We start from the raw sequence: 25499 nt of genomic DNA, 5'->3' as shown, positions 1-25499 counted from the left end.
AGCGCAGGACACCTCCCACCCTGCCCTGTTTACACCACACTGACCCAAACACATCCCACAGGAGCCAGGGACCGGGCCGTTGCATGGATGGGCCCGTCCCAGTGGCTGAGGCCAAGTTTCCAGGAGTAAAGGGTGTTTTATTCACATAGTCCATTATTTCAGCTTGGCCCCTGACTGGAACTCATGATTCACACAAGGTTTGGTTTAACAGGGATTTGGCTTGCTTGGTTTTCTCCCCTTGTAGTTTGCAGGTTGATGATAGTAGCAATCATAATAATTTTTTTTGTTTTTAGCTACTGCTCAACTGCAGTATTATTACTCAGAAAAAACAGATTTTAAGCTTCCCATGCTGACATGATGCAATCAGGGGTAAGCAGACTACAAGAGGCATCAAGTACCAGGGTGAGTCAGTCTGGGAAATTGTATAATACATTTGTTTTCCTGTAGTTACAGCAATGTGCAAACAATAGGCCTGGAGGGGAAGCCCGAAGTGAGAGAGATCAAAGGGAGCCACTGAAGGGAAATGTCCTTCCCACACACACTTGGAACATTTGGACCCCAAAAAGCCCCATGTTGGATGCCCTTTGGAAGAGGTCAAGCACTCCTGGGTTAGTGTTTTCTGGGTGGGATGCAGAACCACACTGGGGCTGCAAACAGAGGCTCCTGAGATGTGGCTCCTGTTCAGATGAAAAGAAACCTCTCGTTCTTTTCAAAAAGAAAACCTCCTTTAAGTGGAATGTCCTGCTCTCCAAAGACAGGCAAACAGCATTAAATCACCAGCTAATAGGCAGCCAGCCCTCGAGATATCCTTGTTGGACAAGACACAGTAAACAGAGCAGAGAAATGTTGTTCTGCTAAGAATTAAACATCATTTATTCTGAGGGCTCCCATCTAATGGCTTGTCACAGAAGGTTGTGCTGGTTCAGTCTAACTAATAGGGCTGCTTTGGGTTTTAGCTGAGAGATAAAGATCTGAGCCCAAAGAGAAAAGGTTTCTCTGCACATCTCACTGCTGTACCTCAATTTCACGCTGTGTACTCACAGAGCATGTTCCTGGAGCAGTGTGAGTGATGGCTCTGCAGCAAGGAGGCAAAAAACCCCTTTGGTTCCTTGGCCCTGCATTCAGCTCCTTAATTTTAGAATTTCAGTGCATGCAAGAAACTGTACTTGCTCTTTTTCCAGAGCAAGAGATAGGAAAGGCACATGATCCTCCTTTTACAGAAAAATTAGGCTGGGACATGGAAATGTTAATGTCTAGATTAGAGTTACATAAATTACAAAGTCTGGGTCCAGACCACAAGTATGTTCTGTTGAGACCACATCAAAATGGCTCAGCCTTCAAAGAACTGACATCAGCGGGAGTGTCAGAGCTTTGAGCAATGATAAAATTTGGGGCTTTCTGCTCGCCTGTCTCCAGCACCAGGCTCTCAGTGGAGCCTGAGATGAAGACAGGAGGTTGGCATTTGCCTGCTGATGTCTTTGGTAGCGTCTCACACTGGATGCCAGACAGGAGAGTCACCTCCTGTTAGAAAGCACTCCCAAAAAAATTTGTCTACAGGTCATGCAAGTGCTGTGTGGTCTGTGAAACTTCCTGAGTGAACTTGTTTTCTGGGCTAGGGCTGAGTAACCAGCGCTGCAGCGTGAGGGTGGCTGGGCAGGATGCATGTGAGGTCGTGTCTGGGAAGCAGCTGCAGCTATGGAGGTGGAAGGGCTGACGGTGGTAAGGAGAGGGATCACAAATATTTAGTGAAGAGAAAAGGGCTGGAAGAAGTGAGGATTGTGGGGGTGAGCACAGAAATAAGAGAATAAGGCAGGGAAGGGAAGGTGTGGGATAAAGGGAATTGTTGCAACATGGCAATTCTGAAATAAGAGAAAGGATTAACAACCATGAAGCTTTGTGAAAATAGTATTTATGGCTTCTTTGCTTTTTGCTGGGGTACTTTTTCAGTCCCTGGGATGCAGCTTGGTTTGACGCCATAAACACTAAAAATATACCCTAAAATGAGAAGTGCTGCATCTGCCCCAGTCACCTACCTTGGTGAGCTGGGGCATGAGGAGAACATGAATGAAAACATGAGAGACAGAAATTCTGCATTGGCAAGGGAACAGGAGATAAAACTCTGCATTTATAGACTATAATGTTGTAAGGTCTGCACTATTTTAGGCCAGTCCTGCCAAACAGTCCCTGCTTTTACATCTGTTTTCTTCCCTCACTGTCCCCATCGTCCCCCCTGTCATTTCAAGCTGCTGCTTACAAGTGGCAGTAAACACGAATGAGCACTTCCAAGAGGGATAAAAATAAATGGGAAAAAGGACAGTGAGGGTGACTCTTGGCAATTTCCATCACACTGTAAGACAAGGTGATTCCTGTGACCAGGCTGTGCTGGGAGCAGCCCCCAGGCTCCCCTGGCTCTATCCTGGCAGCATCAGGGACAGGGGATTCCTCAGCCCAAAGAGCATCCCTGGGCTGCCCTGATCCCCCCCTCTACCTGCAGGAATTCCAACATCAGTGCTTTAAACAGAAACCATACAGAGGCACCTTGCAACAGCCTTGGGATGGCTTTACAAATGTGGCTTAACCCTCCTGCTTCTGCTTTAAAGTAGGAAACACTTGAGGCATGGATATGTTGAATTCTCTTTGATTCAGCATGCAAACCACAGTGTCTAAGGCAGGAGCACAATCCTCTCCTCTCAACTCATATTCTGACCCTAGAGGGGCTGTTTGGGTCACAGGCACAGGGCAAGGACAGAGCTGGCATGGGGAAATGGGTTATTCACATTCAAGTTTGAGCAGGTGGAGGGAGGAGAAGGCAAAAAGGACATCCTGGCAGGGTGAGAGGAGATGTGGGGCTAGAAGACATCTGTTTGGATTAAAAACCTGCCCTATCCAGATTCCAGCTTGCTTGGTGTCATTGCTTAAAGTCAGCTGCAGCTGTCCAAAGACAAGCTTAGGAAAATATTTTTCAGACTTTCCTACTTTGAGAGGGCCCCAGGATCTCCCTGGGCCTCTCCCTGGCACGTTTGCAACACCCTCTGTACACAGACCTGGTGCAGCCCTCCTCCCACACCTTCCCTGCCCTGGGCCTGGGATCCCCTGCTTATCCTCCCCCCTCCCTCCCCACTGATAACAGCTCTCCCCACTGATAACGGCTCTCCCCACTGATAACAGCTCTCCCCACTGATGATAACAGCTCTCCCCGTGCCCCCAGGCAGGAGCCAGCAGCCAAGCACAGCCCAGGGGCTCTGCCAGGTGAAGGGATGTCCACAGCAGGAATTCAGTTTGCTGGAGGTGTTTTCCAAGGGTTGGCCTGAAAACTGGCTGTACTGGTAGTGAAACAGATCTGTGTAAATTCTGCTGAATCTAGGGGGAAAATTAAATTCACTTTAAAATTGCAGCAGATTCTTAATTCTGCTTTCTGTGATTCAAGTAGCTGTGCTGCCTTTCTTAGACAGTGTTGGTGAAGGGTAAGATCTCCATCTCAGAGGCTGATTAAAAGTGGCAATGGGAGTTTGTTACTGAGAAGCAACATCTTTCCTAAACATGAAGCCTGTTGTAAAAACAGTGCTGGGAGAAATGAGGTTTTACACATATCCCTGACACTTTCTGTACAGCTGTTTCTCCTCAGCATTGAGGGGCTGTTCTTCAGTGCATCACTTCCCCAGCAAGGACCCACTGGGGTATGCAGAATGCCTCCTGCAGCTCCTCAGGTGCCTGTGAAGAGTTGTGCCTTGCTGAGTTCAAGATTTTTCAAAGGTTTTGCAGGCTGCAGTGGCTTTTAGGACTGGTTTGAATGAGAAAACCAGATACAGTCTCTTCTTGGAGAGCTGCAGGATCTCTGTGCTCACATTCCCTTGTTACTTGCTGAGAGATAAATGACTGAATTGCAGATAAATCACCAAAAATTACAATCAAATTAATTGTTGGTATTTGTAGGTATTGTCATGGTGCTGGGGCACATCATTAAATCCAACTGTGCTGTGCTGCACCATCCTCAGAATGCCCACACTGGCACTTGAAAAAGTGGGAAAAAGGACAGGCATCACAGTGGCACTTAAAAAAATGGGAAAAAGGACAGGCATCACACTGGCACTTAAAAAAGCCCCAAAAAGAAGGCACATCTGCTTTATGGGCTGGGTGGGCCCAAGCCTTTCTTAGGTACTAGAATTACATGTTTCAACCCACAGCATGGAACCAGACTCCAGGGAATGGCAGAAAGGGGTCTGGAGAGGGGCTCAGGTTTGATCTGCTGCAGCAGTGCTGTAGTTTGAAGCTCAGGCTAAAGGGTTCCAGCTGCAAGTCAAACCCAGGAATGCATCCTGCAAGATCTGATTTTTCTGTAGGGCTGGTAACATGAGCATTCAAATCACTGCCTTTGAAGCCCTGGAATCCATAATGGCCACAAAGTGAACATGTAACAACTACATTTCAATTACCAAAGGCTGGTCAAGTACCTGGTTTTATTCTCTCCAGTAACAAAACTCCCATCGACTTCAAAGGGGCTGGGATTCACTCTGCAGTGCAAGAGCTGGGTCCAACGAAATAGGAGATGTAACTCTGGGATGAGGTATTTCAGCTTCAAAAGGTGCAGACAGAAAAGCAGGATGGAGCTCTGAGCTTTAGGGCATCTCTACAGTCTGCATTTTTTCTGCAGGGTAATTAACTGAGGGGGATGCCCTGACTGAGCACTGGGATCTGCTTTGCTCTCCCTCCTTTTCTGGGGGAGGAGATTTGAGCAGCCCCAGGCTCCCCATGGCCTCCTTCCCACTGAGGAGTTTGTCACCTCAAACCTGGACTGCATGTCCTGCTGCTCTCAAGCCAGGCACTGGCTTTGTCCAACACCTTCCCAAGCTTTTGGGTGAGTGAGCCATGACGTCCAAACAGGAGTTGGACATGACTCACTGGACTTTGAGCTATGCACTTGAGAGCTTTGAGGCATGTTATACCAGTTAAAACACCATCAGTGTTTGTGATATTTGGGACATTTTTGTTCATGAATGTACTTGTTTGCCTGAAGTGAATAGCTGATGCTGTGTGCCTAAAGAATGCTGTGCACGCCTTTCCATCGAGGAGATGCTGCCAGTTTGAAGAGCTTGCCTTGCAAGGAAAGATTTGGAAAAGTGAAAAAGAATATTTGATCATTTAGCCTGATTTCCTACAAACACCTGTAACAATATCTTCAGTCTGACAGAGATGTAATTCCTGGCAGTGCAAAGTCATGAGTGGCATCTCCTCTGCAGCAAAGGGAGGGCTGGGCCCTCATTTTTGCTGCCAGGGTTGTTAGGCTGAGCAGGTGGATGGGGGAGAGGCTCTACCCTGCAAACACTGAGCTGCTGAGGGGCAGGATTTCAGGAGCAGCCTGCTGGGGGTGCAGCTGTTGCTCTGGAAACACCTAAGCCTGTGTTTTTCACTGACAATGAAGCGCACACAGGAGATGTTGCTGGTTAGATCCCTCCAACCTCTCTGAACTCGTGAAGCCATTAACTGCTGAGCTGCTCATGCCTCTGCTTTCTGTGAGCTGAGGGCACCATCACACCCTCCAAACTGGAGGCTCTTGTGTGGTTTAACTGAAAACCCTGCCTGCAGCTCATCCCACAGAGGAAAATCTCTCCAGTTCCCCTCAGCCCGAGCTTTCCCTGTGCTCTGGGAGCTGTTCTGCTCTGGGCTCTGTGAGGATGCTGAGCTGCCCCTGGCAGGATCTGCCGTGCCTCGGGCGCTGCACAGCCTGCAGAACTGCAGGGTCAGCTCTCAAAAGGCAATTCTCTGTGTCAGGAGAGCCCTGGCAGGAGGAAACCCGAAGGCAGCAGAGATTTCCCTGCCTGCGTGGGGCGGAGGGCTTGGCTTTGTTTTGCTCTTGTTGCTAACAACGTCAGATGGGGCTGACTTTCCAGAGCTCAGGATGAGACAAACAGCCAAGGAAGCATCAAAGTCAATGGGTGTTTTTTGATCAACACTGGAGAGGGTTTGTTTTCTTTCTGCACTTGCCCAATGACACACTGACTTGGATGACTGGGCTGTGACAGAGCCGGGTGGAAAATGTCAGTGGAAAAATGCAGAAAAAGAGCAAATATTTTTACAAATGGTAGGGACAATATTTTTACCTTTGGTCAATCCAAACCAACAGGAATATTTTTTCAGGACAAACTGTTCAAAACTCGCCACAGCCTGTGCCAAAATGTATGCAAAAGGGGAATATGCATGAGCACTCATTAAAAATAGCGTTGCTGTGGTGAATATGATGCAGTAAAATTGCATCTAGTCCTGTGGCTGGAACATCTGTATAATTAGCAAGATTCCTCACCTCTTCCAGACAGTGGTTGATGTATATGCCCACCCTTTGCATACATTTATTTTCCCTTAGGAGCAGGAATTAGTGGAGGAGAGAGTTTGCAGAAGCATTTGCTGCTCCCCAGCAGTGCCTCCCCATCCTCTCTAAACAAAGTTGTAACAACATTTTGGATGCACCATGGTAAAATTAAGATATCAGATCTCTGTCAGTAGGATTCCTAGTGGGCACCTCACTCATCAGGACCTGAGGGGGAACTGCCCTGGCATCTGATGAGGGAGGAAGGTCATTTACCCCAGAACAGGTTCCTGGCAGCTCCCCAGTGCCCTGGCACTCGTGTTGGTGCCTCCTCTGCCAGCACATCTACAGTTCCTGCTCTTCCCAAGACTGGAAGGCCATCCCTGCAGGCTGGCACCTAAATAACCCTCTCAAGAAATGCAGCAAAGGGAGGCTGCTGCCTCTGGCGTGGCCTGAGAGGGAATAAACTGAAATGCTTAGGGTGAGCAGGACATCTGATGGGGCCTGTGCACAGCTCTGGCTTGGTGCCTTCTCCTTTAAGGAAGACCTGGTTAAAATGCACAGTTTGAATTACCACTGTTTGATAAAAATAGATTCATTTTAGCACAGTCGCCAAACACTGCAAATAATTGCATCATTAGAAATGCCAGGAGAACCATGAGTTTTAAGCTATAAAATCAGAATTTCAGATGTGGAAGAAAACACACCAGTGGTTAAATATTTTTACTATCCAGCAAAGCCGGCAGAAATTCTCACTATTAAGAAAAAGTTGACAAGGTTTCCTGACATATTTCAATTTTTTCTGCATTTTTATTAGCTCTTATAAAACTATAAAGCCAGAGTCCTGATTATACTTTTTTTTTCTTACCCTTTTGGACTTTCCACTTTTTGAATCCCTTGTGTTTCTCTTTTCATAAACCTAAATTAGAGCTGTAGTATTATTAGCCCATATTTAGTAGTCCTAAAGAATAACTTCTGACAAGAATGTGATTGTAAATACTTTTCACATAAATAAATGCAATCTCACTTTTGGTAGGATTTGTATGTGAAAGAAATCTGTGCAAATGAAACTAAGTGCCTTTGATAAGTGGTTTGCGATTGCTGATTAATTGGAACTAAAACCAGATGAGAAAATTGAACATATGTTCTTATTCAAGTTCCCTGGAGGATTTGTCAGGGAGCTTGGCATACATTAATAATTGCTTGGAAGGGATTTAATAGCTCATCTTGTAGTTTTGCACATACAAAACAATCAGTCAATATAAAAAGCATGGTGTCATCTGTCTTTGTTAATTAGGGAGCTTGAATGCCTTTGATAATAAGGGCTGGTAATTAAGCTACAATTCCAAAGGAAGCATTTGGGTTTGCCACCTCAGGATCCATCAGGGGCAGGAGGAAAGGGGGAGTACTTCCAGAAATCTTGAGATATTCCTGTTTATGATAGTTTTTCTGCACTAGCACATGGCACAGTGCTCCCAGAGGGCAGAGCAGGAGTGCTGGGGATGCTCCCTGGGGCACAGAGAGGCTCTCAGGCCATCTCTCCTTGGGTTTGCCAATTAAGCTACAATTCCAAAGGAAGCATTTGGGTTTGCCACCTCAGGATCCATAGGGGCAGGACGAAGGGAGGGATTTCTTGCAGAAATCTTGAGATATTCCTGGTTTATGATACTTATTCTGCACTAGCACACAACCAGGCTACTGAGTGCTCACAGAGGGCAGAGCAGGAATGGTGGGGTTGCCGCCTGGAACACAGGGAGGCTCCCAGGGCATTTCTCCTTGGGTTTGCCACCTCAGGATCCATCAGGGGCAGGATGAAGGAGGGGATTTCTTCCAGAAATCTGGAGATATTCCTGGCTTATGATAGTTTTTCTGCACTAACACACATCCAGCACTCCCAGAGGGCAGAGCAGGAGTGCTGGGGATGCTCCCTGGGCTATGGGGAGGCTCCCAGGGCACTTGTGCCCACATCACAACACTCAGGAGCTGCTGCAGCAGGATCTCTGGGATCCCCTGCACGCCCCAAAGCCAAACGCAGCCCCTTGTGCTGATGGCCCCAGGCTCTCTGAGAGCCCTGGCTGTGATTCCCTGCAGGAACAGGGAGCTGTGCCCTCGGCAGGGTGTCCCCGTGGGTGCCTCACCTCCCCGGGTGCTCCTGCAGGACCTGGTAGACGCTGATCTGGAAGGTTTCGTTGTCGAAGCGCTCGCGGATGAAATCCTTGTAGATCCTGAACTCGGCCGCCGTCACCGCCTCCCCCTCGGGGATCCGCGAGAGGTCGAACCTGAACTCTCGGTAGTGGCAGCGCTGGTGGTGGAACTCCCTGTCATGCTCCACTGGAACAGAAAACAGCCCATTAGGCACCTGCTTTGTTCCCCTTCCCTCGCCAGCAAACACCCTCAGAGCTGCCACAACAGACAAGGGCGGGAATATCTGATGGCAGCACCTCGGGGGCTGCTCAGATCACCAAAGCACAGAGGAAATACCTGCCTCTATCTGGGCTATTATGGGCATATATGTGTTTATCAGGCTCCCTTTGGAACAGTTTCACAGTTGGCTGGCACAGGGGGCCATTGTGTTTTAATGATTTTTGGCAGCTTTGTGCCTGACAAGTGACTCTGGACATTTGCCACCGATAGCGACCGAGCTGCTGTGGGAAGGAGCTGAGACAAACAGATGGGGCTTTTCAGGAGTGCTGGTTCTTGGCCTGGCTCTGCTCCTGACAGTCACACACACGCACACCCACACTCTATAGACACAAATTCCAGCCCTCGAGGCTTTTCATGCCAGTGACCCACATTTGGTGCCAGCTGAACTCACCGCGAGCTCACGGCTCCTCTCTGTAGGGTCAAAGCTTTCATTTTAAAGGATCTGTAGTGGTCAGGGCTGTGAAGAAACTGTTCAAAGTGAGGGCTTCCCTCCACCTCCCAACCCTCACTGTGAAATAACAAGTGCTGGTGTTGGGATGTGTGCTGTCCCACGGGGTGACAGGCCTGCCTGTCCCCTGATGGAAGCTGGTGGTCCCCTGTAACCCTGCTTGTGGCACGGAAGCAGGGGTCAGTGTTGGGAGGAAACAAAGACTTCAATCCAGTCCTGCAGCAAGGGGGAGGAGAGGTGTCAGTGCCCCAGCCCAGCACATGAGGCTAGGCACCCTTCTTGGAACAAATTCCAAATTAAACAGACAAGTCAGACAAAGGAGAAGGGGGAAACGGAGCTGTAAGGGGATGAACTGACTCGCCCAAGGTCACAACGCATGACATTTTAAGAGTTGAGGTTTGAACCAGGGACTTCCTATAAGTCCCAGTCCTGTCGTCTGTCCACTTGACCTCTCTGCAGCTCAAGTGCACAATTCAAGTAGTTAGCTCTGAGATTTCCTTGGCCAGGAATGTGTGTCTTCCTACAGGCCTGATTTGCTTCTGGCAGCAGCAAATCCATTGTGTAAATCCATTGACTTAAAGGGAATTACTCCTGAAAAAAGAGGAGTTCCAAGCGTGGCTCTGGACAGCGCTGTTTAAATTGACAGCTCTGCGTGGCACAAACACAGCTCAGGGTTTGTGAGTCCATGGTCAGGGTGTCCCCATGGCAGGGACAGAGCTGGGGAGGCTCTGGGAGCGGGGCTGTGTCCAAGCACGGAGCAGGTTCAGTGCTGCTTTGCTGGCTGAGGCTCAGCCCCTGGCCATGGACTCTTCCTCCTCTCTCACATCCCTTCTGTGAGGAGTCCAGTTTGCCACTGTGTGATTGCTGCTCAGGGAAATGCTTCAGAGCTCTTACTCATAGCTGGGATTCATCTTAGAGGAGCTTTTTAGGTATGAAACCTCTGCACTTTCCAAGGCAAAGGTGGTTAAGTTTAGCAAATGGTTTTATGTGTTGAGCGCTCTCTGTTGCACCTCTGCTAAAACATCTCAGGGGCAACATTTAGTGTCTCATACCCTGATGTGGAGGAATATTGTGAATATTCACCAGTGTTTGTGAAAGACTTGGCAGGCTGCAACTGCCCTGGACGTGCTAGCAACACTATTAAACGAGCCTCAATCCCTTTCCTCCAAAGTACTCCTAGCAGAAAAAAATATCAAGAGCATAATTTCAGCTTTAAAGGAATTTATCTGCAACTAAATTATAATGGAATGAAAAATACTTTAATATGGAATCCCTCCTTTAACCACAAATGTAGAAGAATGAGTATAATGCAGGGTGGGTTTAGTTGCAGCTGTTAGCAGTAGGATGTACAAACATGATTTGCTTCCAAAGACATGGGAAGGCTGAATTTCCAGAGGAAGGTGGGTGCAGCTTTTCAATACGTGTGTGATGACAACTACATCAACCAACACTGGCCTTTAGCTGCACTTTATACACAAGGTCTGACAACAAGCACATGAAGATGAAACTTTTTGGGGTGCTGCTAAAGGTCACAGCAATTCCTACTGCTGAGCCCTAGAAAAAATGTGTCGTGTTAGTATGAAAAATTAACAGCCAGGGTCATAAAATAAAGAGCCCCAAAGTTTGAACTTTCCCATGCTTTGCAGATGTTTGGATATAGGGTTTTGGCCTGAGCCATCTTTAGTGTTAAAGCAAACATTCCTGTGGCTATAGTCATTAAGATCATGAAAATATGTGGATATGTAACTGAAGAAAGAATCCCAAGAAACCCTTCAACTCAGTGTTTATTGTTTTTCCCCTTTTTCTTTGCACTCTGGACCTATCTGCTGACCCAGAAGTAACAAATCCTTTCAGAACTAATTTATGAGAAACACTGACCCTGAATCAACATCTGTTAGATGACTGCAGTAAATCTTATTACATAATTAAACACCAAAATCTATGTTAAAATAACGTTAAGGGTCTGACTCGAACTCATAAAAGCAAGACTCTTCATTATGAAGGCTGAAATCCTATCCCCAAGTGCTGCTGCTGTGTGCTGGTATTTGGGAACATGTGGTACAGTATATCTGATCAAGCACTTTCTGCAGACCCCTGTAATACCCTAAGCACAACAGCACGGGGTAAGCAGGGGAGCATTCAAGGAGCCTGAGTTTCCTGGGTTTGATGGGTGTTAGACCTCTGACAATGCTGCCACTGGGTCATTTCCAGTTAATTACCTGAGGAGTTGCAAGGGGGGGAGTGGGGGGAGAGCTTAAGAAAAAAGACAAGGGGGAATAGTGGTATTTTAAGTGTTCATTGAAACAGTTCAAGAGAATTGCTGCAGCAATTCTTTGGATGTGACTGTAGTTTTGCATCTTGCAAAGTTGCAATTCTTTGCATCTTTGGATGTGATTTTGTAGGTCCTCCATTAGATTTATAAAATCCATGATCCCTATTGACACAATGACCATAAGAAGAACTTTTTGGTCATCCTTGAAGGACTTAATCTCAGCTGTTTGTTCACCATTAAATTAATGTTAAATGCTCCCTTAAAACACATCAAGCATTTTGAATATTTGCTGGATATGCTTCATAGCCCTTCTGCCCACAGAACTTCAACTCATCTTTGTCCCAGGCTCATAGTTCTCACAAATCTACTACCCAAAGGCTTTGGTGAATGGTTTTAGCTCAGATGCTAATTTCAAACATTGGAAATTCCAGCTCACAATTCAAATGCCTTGGCAAGGCAGCTGCTTGGAGAGGAAGCCAAAGCTCTGGATGTGCAATCAAAGGTTGTAAAATAGGAAAAGGAAGAACACCCTTGAAAAATAATTCTGCTATGAAACAGACTGTGTGCCCTGACTGTGGGAAAACAGGGCATTTCCTCTCCCTAAAAAACAATCCCAAGTCACTCACAGGTGATGCGTGTGAGCCTCTCCTCATTCTTAGAAGCAGCATTGCATTCTGGAGGCACAGCCACTGCAGACAAATTCTAACTCAATTTGGCCTAATTTAACACAGGGCTTAATCTGGCCTAACTAAAAGGTCTAATTTAACACAGGGCTCTAAAATTGCTGTTGTGAAATAACCCTTGGCATGGTGAGTGTGGCAGCCAATTGGGGCTATGGTGGATGAGGATCACCAGGCACTCCCCCTGGCACAGTCCTTGGGAAAGGTGGAGACAGTGGGAGCTGTGGGATGGGGGAGGACATCAGATGCACGAGAAAATAAGTAAGACACCAAAAATCGTGGGGGAACAATTAAGGAGATGCAGCCAAAACAAGGAATATCTCAGGCTGGTGGTTATCAGTGGCTTGGCCACACCTGTCACAAACATGCAAGTCAGATCAGCACCTCTGAAAGCCTGGCCTTGCTATCTGAGCAGGATCTGAGTGCTGCTCTATCTGACACTGAGAGGGCTCCCAGCCCTCTGAAGTCCTTTGTGTCTCCAAGGCTCTGTTGTGGCCTGGTGGTGATGCAAGAGGGGGCAGGACAGAGTTGTGCAACTCCAGGGATGGTTAAAGCAAACAGGATGGGCACATGTGCTCAGGTGTGAGGCAGCCAGGTATCAGATCCAAAAATATGGGAAAGCTGGAGATAAAATGTCAACAAATACTGGGTGCTTGTCGTGGCGTGTGCTGAAGATACAGAACTTAAAAACATCAGCAGACAGGGATGAAACAGTGTGGCTGCTGAAATTTGGAACTTGCAGCAATACAGTTAAAGCCTGTACCAAATAAATAATGTTGGACAGAAAACCTTGAGGTCCTGGTTTAGCACCCCATCAGCATAAAACTGGAAACTTCAGCTGATCCCACGTTTGGTCATTTTCACAGCAAAGTATGTTGAGGTTAGAAATAAACCAACTCCAACTCTTTGAAGCCCCTTTGTGAATCTCTGCTGGCAAGGGCAAAGCCACCCTGAGCTAATTCTGCAAACCTGGTTGGACTTTGGGGTGGTGTCAGGGATTGCTGGTGGCCAGGCCTGCCTCGTGACACAGGGATTATGGCGAGGCACAGCTTGCAGTGTTTTTGAATGACAGTGTTAAAAATAATTATTATTGAAGAATTAAAGAGCTTATCTAGATGCCAGGCAAGTCAATAGAAATATTTTCACTAATTTCAATGGATTTCACAGGAGGCCAATCTCCCTGCTTAGGTATTTTTACTCTCTTGTTTTCTGAAGATGCCAAAAAACTGCTTTTCAGAAAGAAACTCAACATCAGACGAATAGTCTCTGTTCTCAGGTTGCCAAACTGGGAAAGCTTTGGTAATTCCACAGCTCTTCCTCCCTGGCACATTTGGGTGATGCACTTAGAACACACTTTGAATATATAAACAAGTAAAAACTTAAATTTTCTTGTTAACGCTTTCACCTGATAATATGTTAATTGTTTTTATAAGGCACTTTGAGAGCAGTTGTCTCATTTATTGTAGTGCTTACAACAATTAGAGCTACTTGTTTCTCATTTACAATGGAAAAAGGCTCCAGAAGGAATGTGCAGTAGGGTGTCTGTAACTTCTTCACTCCCAAAAAAGGCCAGAAGGGATTTGTTAAGGACTTTAATCTCAAATAGATTAAAGGTCCTGAATTCCAGAGACTGAAAGATAAGTCAAAGGAAAATAGATTCCAAAAGACAACACCCCCTGCCTCAGCCTCTCAGCCAGGCTGCTGCTGAGCCACCAGCAGCTGCCTGAGAAACCCCACAGAAATTCAAATGCCAAAAAGAATCTGCCAGGCTCTGGCATTAAGGTCTCACAGGTTTTCAGAGTCTACCTGTGTGGTGAGTTTAGAGGGTAGGAGAGTCTTTATTTGCTTTCTCTCCAGCAGCTGCAGAGCTACAGAAAATGGGCACTGTTTCTTCAGAGGTGGCTGAGACTGGACTGTCCCGAGATCCAGGCTGGATCTCTAAACTCTGACTGACACATTTGCATCCAGCAGTGCAAAGTCTTGTTTGGATTTTCCAAGAAAATTTACCTTTCTTTCCCTTCATTGTCACTACCTTAGACTGAAGCCAAAGCTTCAGGAGCTCTGTTGCATCATTTCAGTGCAGAAATTCCCAGAAAATAGAATCCCAGAAACCAGCTCCACCTGAGCCCCACTACTCCTATCTCCTGCCTCCCTTGGGAGTGCATCCAGCTGGAAAGAAATGTCCCCTTTCCCAAAGGATGATCCTTGGGGTGGCTCCTGGCCTGTGCCAGCCCCCAGAGCAGCATGGCAGGAGCAGCAGGGACCTCCCAGCACGGAGGGAGGGAGGCCAGGCTCACCCCTGGGGCTCGGGCCTGCTGGTGGTGCTTGTGAAATGGAGCTGTAAATTTTCGGGATGCCAAATTCGAGACCTCTCGATGGGCTCCTAATTAACAGGCATTAAATGTTCCCTCTATAAATTGCACTTCTTTGTCTCTAAATTGGTGGATAAAACCATGGCACTTATGAAATATAGGCCTTTTCTCCTTATGTTGCTGGGGTTCAAGAAGGAGGAAACCAATTAGGGGCAGGATCCAGCGGTCTGTGCAGCTGAAAGAGCCCACTGGGCTCAGCAGGGCGCCTGGTTGAGCAAGAAATGCGAGGCCAGTCCTTATATTTTTCTGAGGAGAAGGGGGACTATAATAAAGATTATTGCAATAATGTCATGCCAGGCCACAGCCAGCAAAGGGAATGTTTCCCTCCTCATTGTCCTTGACAGCAAGAGTTACAGGGGCAGTGGCAGGAAATTTATAATGGCAAGAATTTGGGAATGCAAAGTTCTGTGATTGGTTTTCATCTGTTTCATTCTCTTGGCTTCGTGATTTACATGCTGACATTAGGCAGCTAAAGCAGCAGTTACAGAAATAATTGGAGAAATAGTTGAAGAATATAAATTGGGAGTTCTATAAATGGAGTAGAGCAAATGTCCTGGGATGTGTGATGGGATATATTTTAAAATTTTTTTTAAAGAGTGATAAAAACAGTATTTGGCAGGCCTTTTACATGGAATAGCTGGAGCTCTCCAAGTCATCTAGAAGCTAGTGCAGGTTTTTGGAGAAACCCAAGGAAAAACAAATACAGCCTAGATTCTGACCTGTGACATAAGCTTACTAGAAAAATAGTCTGTGGTTTTTCTATAACCCATTAATGCATCCCATCACCGGGGATTGCTGCCATCCTGCCACTTCTGAAACCACAGCCTGTCCTTGAGCCACAGGCTCAGCACCCCCAGATGTGCCCAAGCCCTGCCCTGATGCTCTGGGCTCATGTGCCCAAGCCCTGCCCTGGTGGTCTGGGTTTATGTGCCCAAGCCCTGCCCTGGTGCTCTGTCCCCATGTGCCCAAGCCCTGCCCTGGTGCTCTGTCCCCGTGTGCCCAAGCCCTGCCCTGGTGCTCTGTCCCCATGTGCCCTTTGCTGAAGGGGCTGCTCTGAGCCAGGGCAGGGCTCAGCAGAAGGGAACCTGCACCCAGCTGCTCCCTGCTCAGGGACCCATTTTACAGCCAGGGACAGGGAGGAGAAGGTGATAAACTCTTTCTTGCATGGTCAATTCAGCGTGTGCCAGGGCAAAGTCCTGCCCCATCCGTGGGTGGAGAGAAGCACTAATGCACTAATTTCCAAGAAGATGAAAACCAGGCTCCATAAATCCCTATCCCCAAACCCAGAAGTTGGAAATTCTTTAGTGCTCACTCTGCAAAGTGATCTGGGGTGAGCATTTTTGCTTCGAAAGGGGAAAAAAAGCCCTCTGGAGTTAATATTCTCCCTTTAGCCATCACTTCATTTGTTCAGCTTTCAGCATGGAGCTGGTATTGCCAGCGAGACCACCTAGCCACAAACCCAGCAGGGAGCTTCCAAAATTCTTCTGAACACTGACTCCTTGTTATAAATTGAAAAGTAGTAATAGCAACAGTGCATATCACATCTGTGCCAGGCTCAGGCCTGGGAAGCAGCAGCCTCCCTACTGCAGAACACAACTTGGAAAGATCCTTTCAGTCCACACATGTATCAGCATTAGCCATTTCTTTGTCAACAAATCCCTTAATACGAAGCCTTTCTATCATGTACAGATGTCCAAAAAATAATGGAATACTGTAGTACAAGATTAAACACTTTAATGTCAGCATGTGTGTTGCATGACTCTGAACAATGGTATCATTGTGCGTGTGCAAACAGCCAGGCGAGGGAAGATGGGTTTAATTATCTCCCAAACAGCAGCAAGTTCTTCCTGACTCAGTCAAACTTCAGCTAGCAAGGGCTGCTCAGGACAGAAATGGGTGTTTCTCCCTTCCTGGTGTTCCTAAATGGGTGTTCCCCCAGTGCTGGGGTCAGTGTGGTACCCAGGCCAGGCAGGAGCCACCTGCTGCCCCAGGAGCCACCAGGGAATGTGTGTGGGGACCAGAGGATGCTGAGAGCCACCACATCCTCTCCTCACCCCATGTGTCACCCAGGAGCCCTTTAAGTTAAAATTCCCAAGTGTGGTAGATGGCAAAGGGGGAAACAGCCACTGGGGAGGAAATGACAGAGGGAATCGTGCATGCTGCTGTCTGGATTCAGAGACATTCCCTGCTGGGATTTCTCTGCAGACACTCTGAGCAATGCTGGATGGTAAAACCATTTCATTTTCAAGAACATCCATGGAGTTTCTGGGCAGGTTAAGCACAGGTAATCCATTTTCCTTCCCGAGTGTGCCCTGATGGGTGCCCGCTCAGGCTGTGCTTTCTCTGCTGAAAGCAGAGCCAGACGAGATGAAAGGTATTGTGAAAAATTTACACCTGGGACTGCTCTGAGAACACAAAACTCTCCTAATAGTAAACAGACCCATGGTGGTGTGACTCCTGGTGCTGTTTGCTGTGTCTGCGTGTGTATCTGGGGAAAGCAAAGTTAAATAAGCAGGGAAGAGTTGTGTTTCTACAGAATTCCTAATTCACAGCCCTGTCACGTGAAACACAGCAGCACATGGAGCTGCAATCCAGCTGCAGCTGCTGCAATGCTCTGAGGATTGCTGTGGGATTTCAGCGTGTGAGGGAATGGAGAATTCAGGGAGGGGTGACAGCGAAAAGAAAAAAAAATGGGAGTCCATGAACTTATTCCTTTTGACAGACTGCCTCTATTTCTACCTTCATCCTCCTGGAATCCCCTATACGGAAATCTCCTGCAGGGCCTCCCTCTCCAGGCTCTCAGATCCTGTTTCCCTTCCTCCTTTCACAGCAAAGGGGGAAGCCAGGACAGTGCTGACCAAAGCCCAGGACTGTGCTCTCCCATTCCCAAAGCCTCGTGGGTGGCTGTTTTCCAGAGGGGCAAGCCGGGGACTGTGCCGATGCTGTAAATCCTGTGTCCCCCCAGCTGGGCAGTGCTGTGGCCATCACAGATGTCTCAAGCTCTGGTGCTGGCTCTGGGATCTGGGTTAAGCCAGGCTGGTGCTCATCCCTGACAGAGCACAGCAGGGCTGTTGTGTCTCTGTGTAGCTGAGGATGGGATGCACCTGGGCAGCAGCTCCTGCAGGGAACCAGGGCAGGCTGGGGTGAATGCACAGCGCCTCAGCTCTGCTCCACACCCTGCCCTGGAAATGTCCCTGCAGCAAACTGAGCACTGAGCAGAAGGACAGGCAGAAGCTCCTCACTGCTCCTGCTTTCTTTTCTCTGTCTGCACAGTGTGGAACGACACAGCCTGAGAGCAGAGGCATGCTAACACATCCCCCAAACCCTCTGGGCGCAGCTGTGGGAGGCGTGTGAAGATGCAGGAGCACATTTTTCTCTTCCCTCTTTGAGCAGAGATGATGGCTACACCACACTGCTCGCTGACTGTCATTCAGGGGACAGCAAGGCTGAGGAACCGGGGAGCTGCATCTGGCCAGGCCAGCTTCCCAGGAAAGCTGTGCCAGCCTTAGGTGTGAATTGCAAGTCACACGTTTTGCCAGGGCATCCAAGGGTCACGGAGATAGTGGCAATCTGGGGAGAATTCCTGATGAGGATCAGGCTGGGGTGGCAGCCACAGCACAGAAAAGGGAGGAGGAGAAAGCAGGAGGGTAATGGGTGTCTCAGGGGGGGAAGAGGTTGCAGAGCACAAAGAGGGAGAAAAGTTAAGTGGCAATAAGGTTTATTGAGAGAAATAATCCCCCAGTCCAGACACTTGACAAATGGGGCCCAAGGTGCTTCCTGCAACCTGCTCTGAGACTGAGCAGGTCTCCAAATATCACTGATGCAAAAACCAGCAGCCTGCCCTGACTGCTTGCACACCCTGAGCAAATGGAAACATCCCCAAGGAAGGAGAGAGAGCTGCGCAGATCTGGTCAGAAATAAAGTGGATTCAGCCAGGGGAGATAAGAGGCGCTGTGAGACTGCCACAGGCAAACAAAATGGGGAGAAAAGCCCACAAGGGAAGGACTTAGAGGAAAATGAGAGCTTGCTGGGGGCACAGGCACCTCCATCTGCAATTGGCACGTGCAGAGGGCACACAAATTAAAATCAAATCTTGTTAATACTTTTTCTTCAATGCAATGATTTGATCATGCAGAGATGTAACAGGATCAAAATTTTTTCCCTTGCATTCCAGTATCTACACTGGGGCAAAGTAATAAGTTTTTAAATAAATTAGCTACTATTCATATTAAACAGCCTGAGTCAGTAATTTTGGGATGGTCACTGCCTGAGCATCTCTGATGTGTTTACACAAAACAGACAGAAATGGCCAAAGGTACCTCTGGTGTCTGGAGAGTGAGTTCCAAACCTTCCCTCCAGGGCCAAAAGAACTTTATGAAACTTGTGCTCATAATCTGATGCTTTTAAGCTTATATGTTAATTATCTTCTACTGCATGATTTTTTTTCAAGCTGCTCTCTGTTTTTTTAATATTGCAGTATCATTATATAGCATAAAGTTACTTAAGACAGCAAAGATTCAACACTTGGAAAACTGATAGAGAAAGAAGGGCTGGATTCTGGGCTGGTACAGCTGGTTTAAGGTATTTTAGAAGTAAATGAAATCAAATGAGAATTTATAATCCTTCCTGAGGTCTGGATTCCATCAGACTAAACTCATTAGGCATTAAGGTGCAGGTGCAGCTAAATAAAGGATTGTTCTGCTTTTCTTAATGCCATAGATTCACATCTTGAGTTCAAAATAAAAGTCTTTTAAAAGCACATGTATATGTTGTGCATCTACTGGCAACACTTGAAAGGGAAAGCTCAGCTGATGGAATCTTCAAATGCCTCATTTTTGCCAAAGGAATGTGCCCATTTCTGCCCCAGCTGTGCTGAGGGACACGAGTGGAGCTGTGACTGGACATTGGCCTCTTCAGGCTTATTCATTTAATTTGCATTAGACTTCCTTTCATCTACTGAACAGCTGCCCAAATAAATGGCACAAATCTAATTAATCCTCCTTTAATATTGTATTGCCACAACAGCTCCAGCATCCCCCCAAACGCTGCAGGAGTGTGGGCCTACACCTGCACAGGCTCCCTGGGAGGAGCACAGCAGGATTTGCAGGGAATCCAGCCTTTCTTGTGGTTTGCTGGGATAAAAGGAAAATAATTAAAAACCAGTTTCCCAGGTTTGAAGCCATGCAGCTTGCTGGATTTCTCAGCTGAAATCCCAGGTTCTGGTGCTGTTGAGAGAGCAGTTTGTGGGATATTACAAAATAAGCAGCAGATATCAGGCACAGGCCATCAGATAAGGATCTCAGCCTTTGATTGTGATCAGCAAAACCTCAGCTTGGAATGTACACACTGAGCTGTGCCCCACGACCAGCTGGGCCTTTGGAGCTTGTCTGTGCTCTGACAAACATCTGCAGCTCCGGGCAGCAGAGCTGGGAGATTAGGGGACAGCAAACTGCGGAGGGGAAAGGTCCTGCTGCCCCAGAGGGGAATCCCTGCCAGATCCCTGCTCTCCTTGCACCAAATCTGCTGCAGCCATTGCCTCTTTCTCAGGTGTTCTGCATGTGGGAGGTCCAGTGGTATTAACACAGTTTATAATTATTAGACAGAAATGAAGTGTTTGGAGGGGATGTTTTGGAAAATAACCCTTAGAAACTTCAGTTGCTGCTTACAGAGAGGCTGTGGAGTGCCCTTCCTCATGCAAGTGTGACTTGATGACCTAGTTCACATTTTTCTTTGAGATCATCATGTTTGCTCTGTGCTGCCAAGAGAGGCGAGCTCAGGTGGGGCACTGGGATTGGGACAGGGGACCTGGAGAGGAGTCACTGCCTGGCATGACCCTCCCTGCCAGCACCACACGTCCTTCACCCTGGGATGGGACTCACAGCTTTTGCTTTCTAGGAACATTTGCTGTGCAACACATTTATTTTATTGAGAAATAGGCAGGCAGCTGTTTGTTCTTTATTAACTCTACACAGCCCTGAGAGCTATGAGTATTGAGGACCTGGGGGCTGCAGACATCCACATGTACTCCTGTTTGCAGATGTAAAATGTTAGTGTCTCAGAGCGATGGCAAGGTTAAACTGCTATTTCAGGAATGTCCTCAGGAAAACAAACATGAAATATTCACGTGTAGGGCACGGGCACGTGTCTGTCCTCTTCACACCCCAAACGTTGGTGGCCCATGCCCCAGGCATAACGGCATCTGAGGGTGAGGCAGAGATTTATTTGCAGTTTAATTCCCACCCACGATCCCTTTTATACAAGAGGAATTTTCTTTTGGTACAAGATAAGCCCATCAGTGACATCAGCAGCACCTAGCCCTGCATACCACAGCCCCGCTGGATTCCTGACACTGAGCCTCTCACCAGGGCTGGGCCACGCAGGCCTCCTGAGTCAGCCCCTAACAACAGCATTTGCTGCTTTGTTTTGGTTTTTGTGTGTCTTCAAGCACAATTTTGCAACTGCAGCTCTGGGGTAAAAGATCAGCTGTTGAAATACACCCTGGTGTCCTGCATGGGTCTGGCATGAATGGAGGGAGCACAGCTCAGTCCTGTGGTGTGCAACTGCAAAAACAGCACAGGAGTGAGTGTGGGAGTTTGTGAGAGCATCTCTGAAGGAGCAGGAGCACAGAGCATCCCTTTTCCAGCTCATCCCTTTTCCAGATCCCTGCCAGGCTCTGCTCGCTGCTCGGTTCGCAGCTCCAGCCCAGGGAGGAGATTCTCAGGGTGTCACACACTGGTTTGCATTCACATCCCTCTCAGTGTGTCACACACACTGGCGTAGATTCACCTCGCTCTCAGTCTGTCACACACACTGGTTTGCGTTCACCTCCCTCCTCTGCAGGATTTTCAGTGAAGCACCTCTCATCTCACAGCTGTGGACTAATGAGCAAAATGACAGTTTTCTGTTTGCTGGAGAAATATTTGGGGTTTGCTTGGATGAGTCCCTGCCTCGTTCTGGGTTCTTTTGTGTGTTTCTGTATTCCCTGTGTCAGGCTTTAACGCAGCAGAAATGTCAGGGATTTCCTATTTTCTAATATTCTGGTAATTTCATTACACTGCATGCCATGGATTGCAGGAACTATTGTACTCAGAGGTCAAAGTTGTGTCCACACCAATGAGAGAAGTTTTACACCACATGTCTGATTTGCTTCTCCTTTTCATCTGTCTCAGGAGACAAATGATTCATCACATAGTGCTGAAATATCTTCATCTCCTGATTTGGGCCAAGATTTAAGAGTAGTTACCCAAAAGTTTCTTTTTGAGCTGAGGAAAAAGAATTATTCATCACAGATCTTTTTCAGTTCTTCTCTCCTGCAGTTTATTACAAGTATATTCGTGTAATTAGGGGGCCCAGTAGTAATGTTGTTAAAATACAAGTGGGCACATTTATTGTTTCCTCCAAAAGGAAACAAGCAGTCTCTAGCAGTTCTGGTTTTTCCCTGCCTCAGCTGAACATTTACTGTTTTATGTAGCTAGCAGATTGAGGCTAAAGTTACTTCTTCCCCCCTGCCTTTATTTCTTTTTGTTAAAAAGAAAAGAAAAAAATCCCCTCCATTCTCTTAGCAAATGCTGGATTTTTTAAGGATTTGGTCAGAAAGGGGAACTTAAACTCAGCATAATGTTTATAGTGCCACACAAGCCTCAGGAAAAGTGATGTGCAGTGCTCTTTATTAACATCTAAAAAGTCCCTGTGGGGTTATAATGACTGCAGAGTAATAAACAAATAAAAATAGCAAGATTAAATTGTTCAGAATATTTTTAGTGATGGAAAAAGCAGTAAGTATTAACCTTGAGAACCAAGGGAAGAGCAGCTTGTGGGTAGAACAAATACAATTAGGAATGGATTCCTCTTAGTGATGACTGGTTATCATTCATGGCATTACAGACAATTGTCTTATGGAAATAAAATTGTTAAAATATGGATACAAAAGAGCAAATGTAAGCACCGGAATTCAGAATTTCTAAATTACAGTAATTTTTAATTTTGTGTTTAAATGCTGAATTTGCTTTCCCTGGTGGTGCCAAAGGGACCAGGGTACAGGCACTGGGTGTTCCAGGCACTGACAAGGGAAACCCACCCAGCCCCATCCCCAGTGCTCGCCCAGGAGGAAACCCTCCTCTCCATCAGAATTAAAACTCCCAACCTCCAACACTGCATTATTTTGTGAGCATTTTTTAGTACCTCTCCCAGAGCTCTTCTGCTCTCTTTTAAAAAGTTTTACAGCCGCTGAGCTGTGGGAAGAACAATTGGCAAAGCCGATGGAGCCCCCCCAGTGCCAAGGCAAGGCAGGGGCCAGGGGCAGGATTGGCCCAGGGGCCCCAGGGCCAGGGCTCAGGGTGAATTGCAGCCCCAGGCTGGGCACAGCACACAGTGCCAGCTCCTCAGAGGGTGCCAGGGCTGGCGACTTCACTGCCAGGGTGGCCTGGGGCCAGGCTGCTGCAGCTGAGGGAGGATGCTGGGGTGACATCACTGGGGCTGGGGTGACATCAGTGGGGCTGTATGACATTAGTGGGCCTGGATGACATCAGTGGGGCTCTGAAGAACTTAGGTGACATCAGTGGGCTATGGTGACATCAGTGGGGCTGTGTGGGGCTGTGCAGGGCTGTGGTGACATCAGTGGGGCTGTGGTGACATCAATGGGGCTGGGGTAACATCACTGAGGCTGAGGTGACACCAGTGGGGCTCTGAGGAGCTGGGGTGACATCAGTGGGCCTGAGCAGGCTGGGGTGACATCAGTGGGGCTGTGAAGGACCTCAGGTGACATCAGTGGGGCTGTGGTGACATCACTGAGGCTGGGGTGACATCAGTGGGGCTGTGAGGAGCTGGGGTGACATCAGTGGGGCTGCGTGACATCGGTGGGGCTGTGAGGATGCTGGGGTGACATCAGTGGGGCTGTGAGGAGCTCTGATTCAGCCCAGCATGGGGAGCCTGCTGCAGAAGCACAGCAAACTCAGTGCTCCTTTGGAAAGCTCCTGTGTGCAGCAGGGCAAACCTTGCAGGGTGATGCTCTGTGTGGTTATCCAGCAGGGAGAACCTTGCAGGGGGATGCTCTGTGTGGTTATCCAGCAGGGAGAACCTTGCAGGGTGATGCTCTGTGTGGTTATCCAGCACAGCAAACCTTGCAGGGTGATGCTCTGTGTGATTATCCAGCAGGGAGAACCTTGCAGGGTGATGCTCTGTGTGGTTATCCATCCAGCACAGCAAACCTTGCAGGGTGATGCTCTGTGTGGTTATCAGCTCATCTGCTGCTCCCCCAGCACTGAGGGAGCTCCTGCTCGCTTTAATTATTGCTTAGGGGGAAGCTGCCTTCCCTCTGCCCTCCTTTTCCTTGTTTTTTGTTGGTTTTTTTAAAGGAAGGTAGCTTTTAAGAGCTTGCCATGAAGATCTAAGTTAAGGGATTTTCTCCACTACAAAGCCTGCATAGTTTCCCAGGCCAGGTGGACCCGATAGCACTGACTGCATGCTGAAAAATCTCATCCCCACCCTTCAGGCACTTTAATTGTAAGCCTTTCCAGATACACTGGATAAACACTGTCAAAATGAACCTGAAAGGGTTGTTGTTGTTGGTTTAGCCCTTAAATAATTATGAGTTTGTCTGTCTAATTACAACATAATCTTGTTTAAACTTGGATGGCTATTTGCAGTATCTCTTAAATGAGGTGGAAGCAGAAACACTGGGGGGAAAAAAAAAAAAAGAAAATTCACAGTTCTTCCACTTTAAGAGAAGGAAAAAAGGAGTTTTTTACTCCTGTACAATTTAATTCAACCTGACAACAAAATACTCTAACTTGGAAGCTACTGTGGTAGGATAAGGATGATAAGAATAGTGTGGAACCTCTGAGATGCAACAGAAACCTAATCCTCTGCAGATAATATTTTTCAAACAGTTTAGAAATAGTTTAAGGTAATTTACGGGAAGACTTGAGTGACAAAGCACATTACTTGAAGTGCCTTTCCTTCACTAGGCACTTTCTAAATTCTTTCTCTTTCATTTCTTTACTCTCAGGAGACTTTTAAATCCAGTGAACCAAAACAACACTTTGTTTGTTGGTATAGCACGGGGCTGGCACAGATGGCAGACACTGCACCTGTTCCAATAAACTGGGGAAATGGAGAGATAAACCATAGCACTCATTAAGGGGAATCTACTGAAACGTGAACAATTTGTATTTTGAATATCTTCCAGGAATTAAGGGAGAAATACATAAACAGACTTTGTTTTTACCATTATCAGTTTAAAATAAACTTTGTTTAAAGGGAGCTTCACATTTGGTTTATGTACAAAGGCAGACATACCACTAAAGAAGCTATGATAATGCTTGATTTTTTCTTTAAGAGGGGCAAATGATTTTATCTAGCTGCTACTATTCTGCTAAAGAAAAATTACCTGTTGGCAGTTAAACTAAAATCAGTTAATTCCCCTCTTCCTTAGCAGCGGCAGCTTTTTCTGCTTTTGCATTTTCTCACGTTGAGTAATATCACATTCTTACAATCCAGTTCAGAATGATCAGAGGAACAACATAAACTAAAGTCCATCTGCTCATCTATTAATAAATAACTAAAATTATTGGGGGGTGTGGGGGGGGAATTGTTTGGATCGTTAGCAACAAAGTTCCCTGAAAACAGCTTTTTTCTAGGCATAAGGAATATGCTGTGTAGTATCTGACAGGTTATTAAAAAATCCTAAATAAGAAGAAACATTGAGTAACAGCTCCTCAAAGGATAAATTTCTTCAAACATTTGCCTTGATCATCAGAGCTTGTGCTGTTCAACATGCCATACATCTCCCTCAATTTCTCTCTCACACACACACAGCATTAAATACAAAATGTCATGAAAATTCCTAAGTATCATTTAATGTTGGCAGCCCTGCACTGTAAAGCCATTTATATAAAACTGTGGTTGGCAGCTCTCACTCTTCCATGGGAACAAATTAACATTGGCATTCCAAACACAGGAAAGTAAGGAAATTAGAAACACAGTTTATATTTGGCCAGTGCTT

General features: G+C 46.9%; 1 protein-coding gene across 1 annotated transcript in view; it reads right to left on the bottom strand.

Annotated features, from left to right (window-relative positions):
• BMP7 (bone morphogenetic protein 7) overlaps nt 1-25499 on the bottom strand; it is a 41627-nt gene that overhangs the window by 8618 nt on the left and 7510 nt on the right. The window contains exon 2 of the mRNA XM_063172606.1: nt 8440-8632. Within this exon, the coding sequence (XP_063028676.1) occupies nt 8440-8632 (193 nt within the window). The remainder of the gene's footprint in view (nt 1-8439; nt 8633-25499) is intronic.

The sequence above is a fragment of the Melospiza melodia genome, chromosome 19 (assembly GCF_035770615.1).
Source record: "Melospiza melodia melodia isolate bMelMel2 chromosome 19, bMelMel2.pri, whole genome shotgun sequence".
In the NCBI taxonomy this organism is placed as follows: domain Eukaryota; kingdom Metazoa; phylum Chordata; class Aves; order Passeriformes; family Passerellidae; genus Melospiza; species Melospiza melodia.
The sequence above is the reverse complement of the archived record's forward strand: the minus strand, read 5'-3'. Positions and strand labels throughout refer to the sequence as shown.